Here is a 17,988-nt window from a genome sequence, read left to right as displayed (position 1 = left end):
CTTATTTCTTTAAGAAATCTCTTCCAGCAGACCTGCGAGAGGATTATGAGAATAATAATTAAAAGTGATGAGTGTGCGTAGAATAGCTAAAATAACAAATACAACATGAGAATTATAGTAATGCACATACACATAGCAAAACTTGAATACAAAACATTATAAGTAACACAGTATATACGAAGAGTATAGAACAATGATCATTCGGTTGATGAGAGATAGGTTTTCGGTCTCGTCGTTGATGTCCTATGATTGTTTGTTAATATCCCGCGGCGGGATCGATACGGGCGGTTATCGATCGCGGCCGGGCGGCGAGGGCGGTGCGCGCGCGCTTCAATAAATAGCCCAATATGTTGCGCGCCCGTCGATACACGTCACGCCGATTTTATTAATAAAACGCCGAACGATGTGCGCGCCGGCGGTCGGAGCGAACGTTCAACAACCCCGCGACACAAGCTTCTTACGTGCACACACTATACACGTTACATCACACACAATAAATACATTCATAACGCTAATTGCTTTGTTCCTAGAGACGATGCCTCCCTATTTCGTCGTCTTTCTAAGCAGATCATTTCTTACTTTTCTCTTAAGTAGAATGTATACCGTTAGGCATTCTGAAAAAACTGGCAAGTCAAAATCGTTTGAGATCCGTTCCCACGGCCTCGGATGCGAGCCTACGCGAATTGCAAAACTTGTGTACACTGACGACGCTGTTATGAGCTGGCACGCTAGATTAGACTCGGACACTCAATGGATGGAGCGTAAGGTAAACATCGGCGGAGTTGTGTAACCGACGTAAAACTATAATTGTTTATTCAACGTTTAAAAAAAAAGCTTAATCGCGGAAGGTTTTTTTTTTAACACAATTCGCATCATTATCAGTTACCGCCTTAATAGCCCAGGCTTCATACTGTAGCCTCATTTGCTCATCACCAACGGAAACTACAATAAAACAAATAAACAATTTTTTACTGGTGGTAGGACCTTCTTGTGAGTCCGCGCGGGCAGGTACTTACCACCGCCCTGCCTATTTCTGCCGTGAAGCAGTAATGCGTTTCGGTTTGAAGGGTAGGGCAGCCGTTGTAACTATACTGAGATCTTAGAACTCATATCTAAACTGAGTGTCGGCATTTACGTTTTAGATGTCTATGAGCTCCGGTAACCACTTAACACCAGGTGGCCCGTGCGCTCGTCCACCCATCTAAGCTATACAAAAAAAAACAATGGTAGGCAGCGCGGCATGTGCTGTAACTTCGATATTTCTGTTGTCCACGAGCGAAAGTAACTCCGCGTTCAGTAAGGCCACTGTGAGCCCGTCTAATATTCAATAGCAGTAAAATAAAAACAATTGAAATTTCTAATTCTGCCGTTGAATGGATAATGTCACGTCACGTTGCAATGTTTATAGGCTTTTTTTATTGCCCTTGTAGGTAGAGGAGGATACGGCCCACCTGATGATGAGTGGTTACCGTCGCCCATGGACTTCAGCAATGCCAGGGGCAGAGCCAAGCCGGTGCCTATAAAGGCTTGTGCGATGGCTAAACAACAAGAGGACCTCGAGCACGTCTGTCTGCCCGTGTACAGTAATAATAATAATAATAAAAACGTACTGAACGTACATTCCGACGATCCCCGAGCGATCCAGTTCAAGATGATATTTCCCTTTTAGTAGGAAACACTTAGAAACAGGGTTTCCAAAGCGAAAGCCCCTTTACATGCGAACACGCAACCATAAACAAAGTTTCGAGTGCGTTGTATAGTATCGATTCAGCTAGCAACTGATATTTCGCATCATCAAAGTGTTCGACACTTATGTTTCAGTAATATCACCTTCACACTACACCGACCAAGCTTCATCTCTGCACTCCCCTAAGGTAGACTGTTAGAGAATGCCTATGGCATTAAGTCCGCCTTTATACTTTACTAGCGACCCGCCCTCGCTTCGCTTCGGAAACATTAAAACACACATGAAACAAAACAAAAAAAAAATAAAAAAAAGTAGCCTATGTTCATCAGGGACAATGTCGGCTTCTAATGGAAAAAGAATTTTTCAAATCGGTCCAATAGTTTCGGAGCCTATTCGAAACAAACAAACAAACAAATCTTTCCTCTTTATAATATTAGTATAGAAGTATAGATAGTATAAGAAGTTATAAATAAAAAAATAAAAAATAAATACTGGTGGTAGGACCTCTTGTGAATCCGCACGGGTAGGTACCACCACCCTGCCTATTTCTACCGTGGAGCAGTAATGCGTTTCGGTTTGAAGGGTGGGGCAGCCGTTGTAACTATACTTGAGACCTTAGAAGTTATATCTCAAGGTGGGTGGTGCATTTACGTTGTGGATGTCTATGGACTCCAGTAACCACTTAACACCAGGTGGGTTGTGAGCTCGTCCAACCATCAAAGCAATAAAAATAAAAAAAAATATCCTTAATTCATTTAATCAGATCTGATTTGGCGAGAGTTGATAACGGCCGGGTGAACGCGTATGTAATAAGCACACCTAGTCGAGAGTCACTTAGTCGATTCTCACAATAACCGCATCGATTGCTGCGCGTGCGCACTCAACCCACACGATCCTAACTACTAATTAATAAAGCTAACGGAACGTTGCCACACTGTTTTCATTAAAACCGAGAACTGCGCTTGTAGCCTATATTGTGTTTTAGTTTTTATGAGCGTAAATCACAGACGAACTTTCAACCCATCCAATCATTTTCCAGCGGAGATGAATGCGGTGGTAATAAGTTTCTAAGAGTAATTTAGGGAAGCCGAGGGCGCATGCTCGTATATTTGGATAAATAGCCGAATAGGCTATGTAAGATGTCATCATATTTGCATCTCGGACCAAAGAGATACACACAAATTTACTAGTGGTAGGACCTCTTGTGAGTCCGTGCGGGTGGGTACCACCACCCTGCCTATTTCTGCCGTGAAGCAGTAATGCGTTTCGGTTTGAAGGGTGGGGCAGCCGTTGTAACTATACGTGAGAACTTAGAACTTATATCTCAAGGTGAGCGGCGCATTTACGTTGTGGATGTCTATGGGCTCCAGTAACCACTTAACACCAAGTGGGCTGTGAGCTCGTCCACTCGTCTAAGCAATAAAAAAAAAGATTCACATAGAGATATTTATTGTAAAATCAGTAGCTTATCTGCCAGCCAAGACTCTCCAAGAAAATACGATAACTTATAAAACCAAACGACTCACTCAAATCACAACTCAGTCACGGAAGAAGACAATTTTATCTTGACTCATCGTAAACAGTACATTCGCAAGGAGATAATGTTTCAATTAGATAAATATTTTATACTTTAAAAACATATGGCATTGCTGAAACATTATGTATTGAATTATTTACAATGTAATTAATTTAACGAATATATCCACAGATTATTGCAACTGGAAAAATAGTATATAATTTAATTGCAGGGTAGTTTTTACACGACCGTTTAAAAGGTCAACGGGCTGACAATATTAAGCACCTTTTAACCTCGAGGCTAAAGGATCAGATGTACATAATAATATTCCGTCTAGCTATATATGAGTCGTCTATTATCAAAGGTGGCAATCTGTGCATTTGGACAAAAAAAATTTATTGATATGGCAACACAGATTGATTTCAATATAATCGTCTCCTTCAAAGAATACGGTTCAAAACCTGCATTAAATAAAGGTTAATAGTTAACCTGTTATTTATCTAAGATGTCGTTCCGAAGAGTTTTATGACTGCCAATGGAATACAAAGTCAATAATTCGTATTTCTGATTTACCAATAATTGTCTAAAAGTCACATTGCCGGCTTTGATAATAATCGACTCATATAGACCTTTATATAAACGATTTCTTCACGAAACAAGTAGTGCATTCGTATTCCAATTTCTATTTATCATTAAGTTATTTAGTGATTTCGTTGCCTCGAGCTAATAACACTTCCTCATGATTGTCGGTCTATATTGGGTATGCTGAGATATTGTGGGTCTGCACAGTTAGGCGTCTGCCTTTATCTGTCGCGGTGCAATTATGTGATCCGGTTTGAATAGATGGTCACTACAATGTGAGAGAGATACTGAAAGTAACTATCCAATGTGAGCGGCAGCATTCCAATCGAGAGTTCGTTTAAAACTAATCGTAAACTGATTCAAATATATAACCTTTCCCGATACAATACGAGTACTACAATATTTCCATACACACATGGGATATATTAGGCAACGAGTGTATGATTTCACGAAATATTATTTTCAATCTTAAATTCAATCTCTCTCGGTACATTATCCTCCTGAACTGTTAGTTTCGTAGAGGACGTGATGGCATCAGCCGGGCGCAGGGGTCAACGACTGCGCCACAACCGAGCCGAGGTGAAATAATTTATCTAGGCTATTAGACACGGACATGGGGAGGATCAACACGAGAAGTCACTATCATCGCCGTAATCGAAGACAGCCCAAGTCATACTGTTGCGATCTTACTTGAGTGCTTCTCATCCAGTCTAGTTCTGTATATCGACCCTTTATATCGACATCCTTTAAACGGCATTCCGCTTAATACGCGACATTTATCGTTGTAACCAACAGTAGGTACGTTGTATTTGATATTAGCACCAACAGTTCGATGTTTTATAATTGAACTTCAGTTAAATTCACTCTATTGAAATAGCTGAAGAAGATTTTTTGTTATGATATTTTTTCCAAACTTTAAAGTTTGAATGGAACTCTCCTGTATAGTTGCAAAAATGTCGTTTTAGCCTTTCTTTCACCCTTCTATATACTGATTTATTATTATGCTATTATTATTATTATTATTAATTAATTGGTTGGTGGTAGTCTATACTATGCCGTTCATGCCACCCATGATCGAACACTATGGAGGAGAGCCACATGTTATGGCCATCCTCAGCAATGAAGGAACGATGGAGAAGAAGATTATAAATTTTCCCTACGATTGGTTATTCTTTATTTATTGCTTAGACGGATGGACAAGCTCATGGCGCACTTAAGTAAGAGGTTAGCAGAGCCCATAGACATCAATATCGCGAATGCCGCCACCCACGTTGAGACATAGGTTTTAAGTTTCCGTTTTACAGTACAACGGCTGCCCCACCCTTCAGACCGAAACGCATTACTGCTTCACGGCAAAAATAGGCCGGCTGGTGGCACCTACCCGTGCGGGTTTACAAGACGCCCTGCCACCAGTAACCTATCCTACGACAGGCGGAGTGTAATTTGCTTATTTGCTAGAATACGATAAGCGTAAAGGAAATAAAAGAGCAGATCTAGTTTTGACAGTCTAATAACATCAATAGATTCCACGAGAAAATACTGCAGGTTTCATAGTGACAAATATCTTCTTTATTACTTTCTATAATCACAAGTAAATTTTATAGAAACATTAAGATACAAACAAATCATGCATTTCCATAATTGTTTAGCGAAATCATACAGGAAGTTCTATTGTATTTTTAAAATTAAAAGTTAAACAAATTTATCATTACTAGTGTCCCCGCAGTAGTCGAGATTCGACTATAATTAATTGAAATTATAAGTTTGAACATTATTATGGTTCTATTGTCAAACACTATTATATTTCGATAATATAATCACAGTATTCGCCAAAACTGCACTATAGATCAATAATATTAAAGACAAACAATATTTGTCTATTTTCAATTCGCCCATAGATTTTAAACAGTAACAAAAGTTTCCCGATTGACAGTAAACAAAGAGTATATTTTTATGTATGTGTTGTGTCAAATACACGGTAGTGTGTGTAATGTTTTCTTTATTGATTTAAAGTATCTTTTATGCATTATTTAAAAAAATATATAAGCATTGTGCACTCCTTCTCTATATTCTCTATAAGTGTGAGAAATTTCATACTCCTCCGTCCGCGCAATTTTCGTAAAAAGGTGTACAACGTTTTTGCTTCACGTATTAATATATAGATATATAGAGACAACGAATTTAATTGTTCTGCCACAGTAGAATCAAACCAGTTTAAAGTGTGCCCGCTTTGGTTAAAAAACTTAAAACAGTGGAGTTCAGTGACAGCGGCACGTAAATGTTTTCCGTCAACGGGTCCATTGTGAGGAATTCGGGTGGCGAGACGGCCGCACGCGCACCATAGCATTATCGTCACACGTTTACAACCTAAATTGATTTTTCGATCCCGAGATTTATTATGGAGCCGTATATTTCGCTGAATCGTCTTTGCGTCCTATACCTGTTAAGCCGTCAACACGCATGAATGCAGTTGTCTGTCTATGTTGAATAGGAAACTCTTAAAATGATTACTATTAAATATCGAATTGTTGATAATAATACTAAACTACATAGTATAAAACAAAGTCGCTTTCTCTATCCCTAGTATGCTTAAATCATTAAAACCACGCAACGGATTTTGACGCGGTTTTTTTAAATAGATAGAGTGATTGAAGAGGAAAGTTTATATGTATAATAACATCCATTAAATAGTAAAGAAATCAAAAATAAATTACAGTTTCCGAAGCGAAGGCGGGTTGCCAGTACCAAATAAAACTGACCTTTAATTACAATGATAAATGTCGCTAAAAACCAAATAGCCAATCGACCCTCGATATAAAAAGGTTTTACGAAACGATATTTTCATGTATGTGATTATGATCCCCGAAAATTTGCTTGTTTCTTTCTACATTTGTCTAACACGAGGAGGAGTCCAGGACAAGGCATAAAACGTGGCACCATTTTTAATCAAACTCTTTGTGTACATAAGCTTATCTCTCTACGATGCCGCGATGATGTAAAACGAAGATGTAATAATAAAGTAATATAAAATAAAAAATTAAACAAAAATTTTCAATTGTTCCGAGTTGAATCGAGTACAATCCTCTTATTTCAGGTGCGTTCATTTTGTTTATTTCAGATTTATAATAATTCGGAAAGAATTGCTGGACAGCCCTAGTAATAATATTTAAAAAAAGAATAAGATTTATTGTATCCGAGAACATCTGCCTCTTTGTTCCTACTAACGCAGGGGACATGTGTAGTGTATATCAGGTGTCCCAACGCACTGACCGGGGCGAAACCAGACCGGCCGCGTTACCGAGCCGGTGTCCTCAGTCAGTCGACACGGGAGGCTCCAAAAAAGAAAAAGAAAAAAAACAAGCATTTAGTAACATCAAATGTCACCGATAAACTTCAGCAAATCGTATTAACTCCACTTAGGGAGTAATTTGGAGATCAGCAACTCAAGATATCGAGAGTGAAATGCGATAACAAAAAAATGAACAATACAGCGACGAGACGATTAGAATTAAAAAAATTAACAATGTTGCACGAAAGAAAAGAAGAACCAAGAACCGAGACTCGTTACGGATAACGAGCTGTCCACGGAATCGAAGGCGAAAAGAAACGATTTAATTGCGTACACAATTAGCCTAAAAACGTCCCGTTGAATTTGACTCGCTTAAATGTTTAGTAGAGTTAAACAACTACCTTACTTATAATTGAAGTTTAAGATCGATAATAGTAATTATCGATTACTGAACAGCGATTAGTATCGATATTGCATCTTTTGATTTTTATTATGGATGTTGAAGAGTAGTAAGGTGCGCGAGCGGTTAGATTCGGTTGGGTTTGCGATTGCTTTATAATTTTGCATGCACGAATTACTATTAGGAGATAAAACAGTTCGTTACAATTTCGACTAGCTGTAAATTTCTTTACACACAGTACAAATCGTGGAAAACGTTTTTGAAGTGTTCTTTTTAAATTGAGATTGAAGTATATATTGATTTATCATTATTCATTATATTAAACATATGAGTAGCATACAATAAATAGATCGAGATCAAGAAACTGGAAGAAAGTTTTGAAGAAAAACACGAAATCCAATTTTGACTTCTTCAATGAACTTGGGAGATATTCACTAGGCTTTGGCAACAGGCCAAGATTGTATCACGCGGTGTGATCGGCAGATGGCACACCGGGTATTTGATTAGCCGCTGGTGATGTTATGATCGTCAATAATAACACTGAGATCGTGTCGGGTCCTCGGATCACACATAACGTATTATTACGCTGGCGCCAGTTTCGCGCGTGTTTGAATTCTCCTTAGGAATTTGGAGCAATACGGTCGGCATTCTTTTTGAATTGCCTCAGTAAGCGACGCCACGCAATCGGTCCCCTAATATTAGATCATATTTTTCTTCAAACAATTGTCTTATTTTAAAGGTATGTTTGTTTGTTTAACGTCTTCAATTTTTTGGAATTCATAGAAAATGAGAAGTACCATGTTGAGGCAAAACTATGGAGGTATGTTATCTGAAGACGGCAATAGCCGTGTGGGTGCGGCGTGTGGCGGGGGCCGTATCGATCAGCGTGCGGCCGGCGGCGGGCGCGGTGGCGGGAAGCGCGCGCCGCCCCGGTACGCGCCACTTATCGCCGTCTTCACACCTAATTTATCGCGTGTCGCAATCTACTCCGGTGTTTGTATACATCGTCTTATGACGCTCTTGTGCTCTCTCATACATATTATGCACACTTTTAGCGATCTTTTCATACAGGTTTCATAAATTATGTGCAGGTGGGAATATGTTCCGGACACTGCCATCTAATATTTAATTTTAACATCGAATGGATTGAAAAACAAACTCAAATAAATAAATTGTTTATTAGTTACTTTACTTATCCGATGATGAGGGTAATATTTATAAAAGTTTAGCATCATAACTGCGATTCGAGGTGTTTACAAGCGTATCCTGAGTGATAATTACAGTACAATTAAAGTGTTGTTGCAAAAGGTCAAGTTAACAATGTTTTCTCTTGAATGAAAATGAGTTCGAGATTTGGGTCATGCGGAGCTGAAGGACCAATACGTAGTTAGGGAGCGCGGATCGATCGCGATCAGCCCGCCTCCGCCTCTGCGTAAGCGCTAGTTCGCACCGTGACACCGGCCGTAGCCCCGCCCGCCTTGCAGCTGCGGCCGTTGCGTTCGAGTACCTTGCCACTAGGGGGTGGGTGACAAGAGACCGACAGATTCCGGTTCCGCGCGGGGTATCTTGCGGTTTTATGAAACAATTAAAACGATACGGTAAAAAAAACAAAGCTCGAAGTATATTGACAAGTTCATTAAAATGCAAACGTTAAGGAAATCTTTAGAGAATGTAATATATTTGAAAATGGAAGTAAACACAAAAAATGAAATTAAAGTTAGGAATGAGTAAAGTATATATTGTGTGGGTCACGCAGGGAAAACTAATGATAGAGACACGAAAATATCAGTGTTTAATTTTCACAGAGGCTCGGTACCGAGCGACCTTAATTAGCATTATAATTCCACTGCAGCAGTAAGTTAATAATTAACGCTAAAGGTAGCGCGAGGGCGTACCTTGACAACCCTTGAACTCGACTCCGTGCCGCCCCTATTTGCATACACCCGGTGCCAGTTGGTAGCAATCGTAATATCTATTAGATTTATTTTGATCTTTCAATTTCATATCTTTATAAAATGAATCTGAGTTACTTTTTAAAATATTCAATTATTTATGTAGGTCACACGCTTGGAGAAATGTATTTATGTAGCAAAAATAATTATAAATATTGTACAATTATTTAAGACTGCTACATAGATAATGTGAAGCAGTCTTAGCATCGCACAGACGGTCACACGGCCTGTCTTTTAACATCAGCATGACTACCGTATCCCATAGATATCATTGATGTATTGGAATAACGGCGATCCTACCCTTACAATTCACTTATAATTAGGTCTTTCGAATTTATAATAATCAAGTGAACTACATAGCCATTATCGATTTCACTAGTTGTCTGAAACGCGAAACGCCCACACAGGGTGGAGGAACGTGACATTTGCATCCCTCCACCCCCGGGGTGGCCGCCTGCCCTTCGACCCACGTGCCTGGCCCGAACGTGTACCAAGTAGCCTTCGGGCGCCTTCGATAACTTTCAGACAATATAAACCAATAAACAACAGTAGATTGAGAAATTCCTTTCGCTATTACAATCAATAAATAAATTCCACTTGATTTACAACTCAAAGACATATTTTACTGAAAGGTGACGGTACCTAATGTTCATTTTATTACATTATTACATGGCGTACTTTTGATTTTGTTTATAGATTTATTTGGCGCGCTTAGAAACAATCGACAATCAATTTAGTGATCAAAGCGAACGAGAATTTCTGTTAATTTGTCGGCAGCGCCCCTCGGCATTTCTCCCTGCAGTCCCAGGGTTGGCCTAAATAGATTATCGTCGTCTCGTCCGGCCGCGGGCTACCCATTACTCTAAGCATAAATATGTCTTCGCCGGTAGATAGCGCGACGCTGGTGTCCGCTGAAATTATATCTATAGCCGTCGCGGTTGGCGGTTAAGCAATAAAGGAGATACGATGCGATGAGACGTTCAAGTTAATTAAGAAAACGTATTAGGATACGCTTAGGGTCAAGTTTTTATTTAGTCAAATCAGTTTATTAAAATTCGAACATTAGTGCAATACATGTTATATGTTTGCTGGGCAGTACATACGGGAAATTGCCATATGTTACGGCTATTTCCGTCTGCCGTCGCGTCGACTCCGACCTTCGTTTCAATGCTGCATCGGTGCATACAAACCGTACGATATAAACAAACAACAATTTCACAAAACCCCACGTTTCACGTTTATTTTTACTTTAGATTGAATTTAAGGCAGACTCACAATGGCACACCCCACGCTCTGTTACCGCCGTAAACAGAGATTAGTAACAGTTACGTCACTAATATGCGATCTTCAACATTGCCACTATGAGACGATGCTAGGATTATTCGTACAAACTTGATTATCCTTGAGAATTTTCACGAAAACAAGAAACTTTCGAGCAAGTCTATTATTAGTTCGTTTCTTATGAGAATCAAAACGGAACGTTTACCCACGTATCAACGCATCGACCATTCCGAAGAGTAAACATTTGCGAGTGTTGACCGCGAATACCGAGAGTGAAAGCATCAGGTATTCTATAAAAATATGTATTAGGTGTAATTCGGTTTCACACGGCCGCGTTTAATCTAAAATAAACATTGATTCATATTGCAACTACTTTTACATTAAACGGGAGCTCATTTTATATTGGTTCTTAATTTTTGCTTTTTATTGTTTCATCCCCGGCTCTCGGAATTATAAAATGAGGTTTTAAACACAAAGTATAATAATATCAATCTGTTTTATAGTTTTTGCGTTAATATAGAAATTTTGGTAGAATATTTGAACGTACAGATAAACAACGCACAACTTTATACATTATATTATATATTAATGACGTTTAAATACTATTACAAGTACACCGCAATTCATTTATTTTCTTAGATAATTCTTGGCCATCTAATAGATGTATAGAAGAGATCACCCGTCGTACTTTTAATAAATAAATAAATATTTACTAACAATCACGCCACGTTAACTGGTCCCGTGCTAAGTTCGTAAAGAACTTGTGTTACAGGTACCAGATAACGGAAATAAATGTAACATTTATATTATACACATACATATATTTAATATACATCCATAACCCTGGAAAAGACATTTTTTTTATATTTATCATACAAATATCTTCCCTTGGCGGGATTCGAACCCGCGACCCCCTTTTGTATTGACCATGTCACTTACCACTACACCAGACGGCCGTTATGTATTTGTGTTGATTTTATAAAGCATAGTATTGCTCTATTCTACTCTACCAGGTACCTGTTTGAGTATGTAAATTAATTACCTAGTTTATTATGTTGTTTAAAACAAAATTTTGTTCAACAAATTTAGGGAAACTGTTCCGGCAGGTTTAGGCCGTCTGCGGACTTGTTAGTCAGTTACCTATGCGCCTATACCTATTGCATGCTGATGCACGTCAGAATCTAACCGAACCGCATCATCTGTGTAAGGCGCCCACGATTAATCTATTTTTTTTGTAATTCTAGCTGGGTGAACGAGACAGACTACAATCGTTCTAGTGTGAATTGGTTACTAGAATACAATTTCCAGCGTTTCAAATATTGGACCTTGGGCGTGATATTTATAGGTGTAAAAACAATAGTTTTGACAATTAAAAACCTCGTCGCATTCTAATAAGGTTGGGCCTAAGGCGAGCTCACGGAGCTCAGTCTGGACATTTTAATAACACTAGCCCTAGCAAGAGCAGTGCTTCGTTCGAGCGGATCGGAATTACGACCCAATGGGAAGATCCAGCGAGAAGCCCAATGAATGGGCTGTGTCTGTGAGTTAATTTTCACGAGGAACCCTTCATCGCATTCGACGTGTACAATGAGAACGGTGACCGGTACTTGGATTGCCTAAAAGCACTGATAGGTAATCGGGAGTGATCGGGGATCAGCCAACATGCTCTTCCATTTTTACTAACCTCGCCTAGGGCTTCCGGAATGCATAGGATTGGCTTCCACTAAAGAGCCGTGACGAAAAACGACAGCTACTGATTTAAGCAATTCACTAAGCAAATGCTTTGCATCCTGCATTTACTCGGCTATCCAAGCCCCCACCAGGAGATATTAATCAGCTGTCTACTTAAATACTCTCTTAGGGCCACTTAAAAGACACGTACGTTTTGTCTCAATTGCAATGGATCAAATTATGACCTTTGAAATATTTTACACGAATACGTTGACAGAAATAGGCTGAAGACAATGATGCTAGCGCGATAACGCGTGCGATTTCACGGCACGTAAATATCACGTAAGCAAAACACCACATCTAAGATAAGCCTTATTGCCTTATTCACTAATATCGTCATTGAAAACTGCACCGTTTACTACAAGAGACCGTAACTGAGGCGGCGCGTAGCATTTTACGGCCACTTAGCACATACGTGCGATATTACACAACTTTTCCTGTGTCCGATAAATATTATTGAGATATGCGTAATATGTTTTCTTTTTATAGCTCGAATTCGATGGCGTATCATTGTTTGGTTAATTGTTGATTATTAGTGATGAGTGGCTACTTTAAAAAGAATTGAAGTCACAAATTAGACGACCCTGTTTGTTACGATTATCTTATCAGATAATTATCTGTCATGTATGTGTGTGTCGATGTATTTATGTATGTTTGCAGATTAATTCCCGAGCCGGAAGTGGTCACACGGGAGTTAATACGGATGCAAAGATAAGGATAATTTTGAGGGATACGAGTGCAAAAAAAAACCGGCATTTTTGGTTAAAAATGCAGTCTGAGGCCTTTTTACTGAAATGCTCGATTTTTTAAAGTAAGAATGATTTTTTTTGTCCTTTACTGTTGCTAACCTATGATGCATTCGTCTAATGAAATCGCAAGGTCGAAATAATTGAAATAACCACGGCCACGGTACGGGTTTTGTACAAAAAGGATTCCAATTTTAATTCACTTATTTAAAATTGCTTTTTTTTTAAATAAATACCAGCTTTCGAAGGTTCACACGCAATACGGCGGGCGTAAGGGAACCATTTTTTTTATTACTTAGATGGATGGACGAGCTCACAGCCCACCTGGTGTTAAGTGGTTACTGGAGCCCATAGACATCTACAACGTAAATGCGCCACCCACCTCGAGATACAAGTTCTAAGGTCTCAGTATAGTTACAACGGCTACCCCCACCCTTCGACCGAAACGCATTACTGCTTCACGGCGGAAATAGGCGAAATAACCATTTCCGAAAACAAATGAATATCGTTTGGGCTTTACAAATAACTTCTGTTTTACGCTGTTGTTTAAAGTGTTTTAGCTTTCCACCGTACATTTCCCAATTTCGTATAATACACCTAACAACGAACACAAAAATAAACTAAATTGCGCTAATGACAATTTCATTAAATATCACGTACTAAAAATTTTAAACAACAAAATCCTGAACGTCGCTTTTTTTTTTCCTTTCTAACAAAAAATACATATTGACCATATAACGCCCTCTATTTATCTTGAATCGGCTTTCCGCGTGGACGTTTTATCCCCGAGATTTAGGATATTCTTTTTCGTTCTGTCTCTCTCTATTTAGTCGCTGCTTCCGTTGCGTATACCGGCCTACGTGCTCTAATGTTAATTATTATGTGATTATTTATGTATAAGCCCGTGAGTGTACTCGGGCAGAATCATATGTGGTCCATATTTTGGTAAAGTAATGATAATAAAATATTGACAACGCAACACTATTTTGCGTATGAAACAATGCAAGCGTCATATCACCAACCATTACAGAGTAAAATCTAATAATAAGTAAACTGTGAATAATGTTTTTTTTTTTGTAACGGCAAAGGAAAATTTCTTAAAACGCAACTACAAGTATTTGTGTACTTTATCCGTCAGAGGGAAGGATAAATGACATAATTGTAGACAATGTCAATGTCGAACAAGGAGTTGACCTTCTGAACGAGCGCGGTAGTGACTGATATTAAATCTGTTACGATTTGCTCCGTTTACCTGTTTACATTATTAATTTAGCTATTAGTGACGTCAATGTGTCGTGTTATTAATAGTTCCTTATCTGCTGTTATCTGCAAATCAGTGTTACGTTATTTATTTACAGAGAGATTCAAATACGATCCAATGATACCAAATATGTTGTAAGATTGAAGAAGGCATGGAATGGACAAACTTCTCAGTAACATTGCTGCTGGTTCAATGAGAGGCGTTAACGAGAATGCTTGAATTTCGAGTCCATTGCTCTTCAAACAGAAACTTTTCTTTAGTAAAAGTGAGTACGGTAAGTATTTAAGTTATAATTTAAAATAATATAATTTCCCGAATTAGGTTTTGTTTAACTAGGAAGTATTCGAATTCCAGGCAATTATGTCAAATAAGCTGCGTCAACAGATGAAGGCGATAATATCAAATAAAAAGATACACAGTACGGTGTTTTTATATGTTCTATAGTAACTTTCATTCCACCAATCAGCTCTTACTCAGAGTCAGAACCCAAAACAAAAGCGTCAGAAACATAATTACGTAGATTTATTTATGTCACGTTCTATTTTCGTATACACGAGTAATCGTACGTGAACTTGCACGCTAGAGGGAGTTGCGATGCTAACGGCGCACGCGACTTACAGTTTTAATAAAACTTTCCTATCTAAAAAAAAAAACTATGAATAGAGCTTTAGGTACATGCGAAATTTTTTATAAAATTATATTATGGAATGTATTTAATATATTACAAGTCCTCGGAAATAATAAATAAAATTCAAATATACTAAAAGATGATCTCATATAAAACAAAAACAAACAAAAAAACAGTTAAAAACGAAATTAAGATAATTTTCTGAGTTTATGTCTTATTGTAAGAATATATTTAAAACATAAAAGGATTTTGGGCAGATCTAAAACTGTACATTGAAAGAATGTCCAAAAACAGACCCTAAGTCATTTGAGATGTTGAACTTTCTTACGATTCACTATGCCACCTGTTGAATAAAGGATTGATCCGCAAAAGTATAGTAGAACAACGTCCTGAAACTTCTGCCCCTCTTTGTTCATGACTTGAGTCGTGTTTGTTAGAAGATTTACTGAAACTTTGATGCAGTCTTTTCTCAATTTTTTTATGTATTAAATTTGTGATATCATTCGTTTTTAATGAATTGACTTAGTAGAGAAACATTACACTAAATTTGATTATTATCATTGGCTTTTGACTTTAATTTTTTGTAAATTATTCAGAATATTTCGATATTAAAAACATAACCCCACATTAAGTTTTTACCATAATCACTTTTATTCGTGTGTATTATAGTTTTTTGTTCCTCGCATTGGGTCTAGACTCTCGCCGTAGGCAACATTAGACGAATCGAAATCTTATCTTAAAAATGTGGTATTTATGTTATGATATATTAGAACCAATTATGCTTTAAAATGAAACATTTTAAATCTTATAATCATGCAAGCTAACATGCACCTAACCTTCCTTTATGCCTATAATGTCTAAATATACTTATAGGTTCATAGTCTTATTTACAAAGGGCTTCATCGAAAAATATAAATATTTCTTAGTCAAAGTGGGGTCCCACATTGGAGGCCCTTAAATCGAGCCCGGCTATTCCGAACCGCCCTACGAGATTGGGCGGGCGTCAGCTTCCCTATCAGCCAGCTCCTTTTGTAACGACCGAGCGCTGTGTCGCAGTTATGACCGAATTCGTAGCGTTGCGGTAAATATAAATGAAGATTTTTTATTCTCTCGGATTGCAAATGGGGCAATGAAGTTTTATTATGGCATTTCGTACGAATGGCCACGCGTAATGAGGTAATATTATTCGATGTTTTGGAAGTCGAAAAGTTTGCAGATTTAATGAAGACTTTTCTGAAATGCATTTTATTTTAAGATTATGGTTTGGTGACAAAATGTGCTCTGATTGGTCGCCATATAATTTGTTATTTGAGAAAATGTTTCACAGACGATTGCACTTGTACCGCAATATTTATTTCTATCAACAAAATAGCTATTTAATTTTGGAATATTAAGTAATGTTTATTAAATGGAATTAATATTCCTCTTGGAAATACCCTGCGTAATAAATAATATCTTATTACTGAATATGATTTACATTTTCGTGTGGAATTATGAACCACTGCGACATTCTTAATTAAAATGTAACCGCCGAACGTTGGCGAGTATACCGAAAAAAAACGAAATTCGTGTCTAAAATCTTAATTCACCGCCCCAGACAGCAGACGCTATTCAAAAAGACAATCCGAAAGACTCCGGGGGAGGGTTCTATTCATTATCGTGATTACAGTACACTGTAGCTTCCTGGATTTTCGTCTATTGTCGCCGGATGACGTCGCAACTCGCGAGATCTCAATCTAAGCTAATTGCTGCGTACAACACAGTCTGGTTAACGAGCTGTTAACATCCCTTCCTATTGTTTCAGACTGGTTATGCCGGACCGATTTCATTCAGAATGTCGTTAGTCAAATATCTTTAACGAGCCTGTTAAATAGTGCTCTATCGTGAAGTTGTACGCGTGTGGGTTAAATTAGAGTGATTTACAACTATGACTTACGGCTCGATATGAGTTCCGGTGCGACGAGTCCGTTGAGGTCCGGCTCCTCGCCGTACCAGAATATCCAAAGTTCTTTGGCGGCGCGAAGTGAAAGCGGCGGCGGCGGTGGCGGCGGGGCGGGCATCATGTCATAGATGTCGGGCGGCGGTTGCGGGGCGGGCACGCGCCGCCACACGCAGAGGATGTCCCCGGCGAGGCAGCGCGCGTAGCTGCTGATCACGGGGTCCGCCAGCGGAGCGGCGCCCTCCTCGCCCTCGCCGCCACCGCTAGTCTCACCCCACACAAGCTTACGCCATTTTATGCCGAAAAGCTCCGTCTGGAACAAACATATCAATAATTAGAGACGTGTTTCAAAGACACATGGTACACACAATATGTTTGCGGATTATAATTACAGATATATGTAAGTTAGATGTAACTAAATGTTATCAATTCGTTTCTAAGCAATTACCAAGACTAAAATGTCTTGTAGTCTTAGTACAAACTTACTTATATAATATTGCGTAAGTTGATCAATTATTATTTTTTTGCACATTCTGGGTGAAGGAATTGGCGGCCCGTTTGTTGCTAAGCAGGTACCACTGGTGACTATTTCGACAGTGATATGTACCAATGCAGATTCACTAGGGCGCACCCTACCACCGGTACTTAATAGCTCTATCTAATAAATTTTGTAGGTTTCATTTTTTATACTCGATATTATTTTTCTTTAAAGTCATTCATAAATACATCATAAGTATTATTATAATTCCGATATAGTCACATAAGTTAGGCTACCCATACGTTTGGTCTATCTAGGCCCTTTCATCTCAATTTTCCGCACACGAAGTTAACATAATTGTTTGATGACACTGTTGGTCTAATAGCTAATGCGCATCACTACAATACTTATCTATTTAATTCCCTCGCAGCATTTTATCGATACGCTACCTACAGTCATACGTAACGCATCGTTTCGAGACAATGACTCCAAATTGAG

The 17,988-nt window shown here is 38.5% G+C and overlaps 1 protein-coding gene across 11 annotated transcripts in view; it reads right to left on the bottom strand.

The window, feature by feature from the left end:
* Positions 1-17,988, bottom strand: part of LOC101747187 (mediator of RNA polymerase II transcription subunit 13) — a 73,412-nt gene that overhangs the window by 32,755 nt on the left and 22,669 nt on the right. For all 11 annotated transcript variants that reach the window (XM_038013509.2, XM_038013508.2, XM_038013511.2 and 8 more), the window contains one exon: positions 17,010-17,325. In XM_038013509.2, the coding sequence (XP_037869437.1) occupies positions 17,010-17,325 (316 nt within the window). The remainder of the gene's footprint in view (positions 1-17,009; positions 17,326-17,988) is intronic.

This window comes from Bombyx mori, chromosome 10, assembly GCF_030269925.1.
Source record: "Bombyx mori chromosome 10, ASM3026992v2".
Taxonomy (NCBI): domain Eukaryota; kingdom Metazoa; phylum Arthropoda; class Insecta; order Lepidoptera; family Bombycidae; genus Bombyx; species Bombyx mori.
This window is presented reverse-complemented; position numbering and strand designations above follow the sequence as displayed.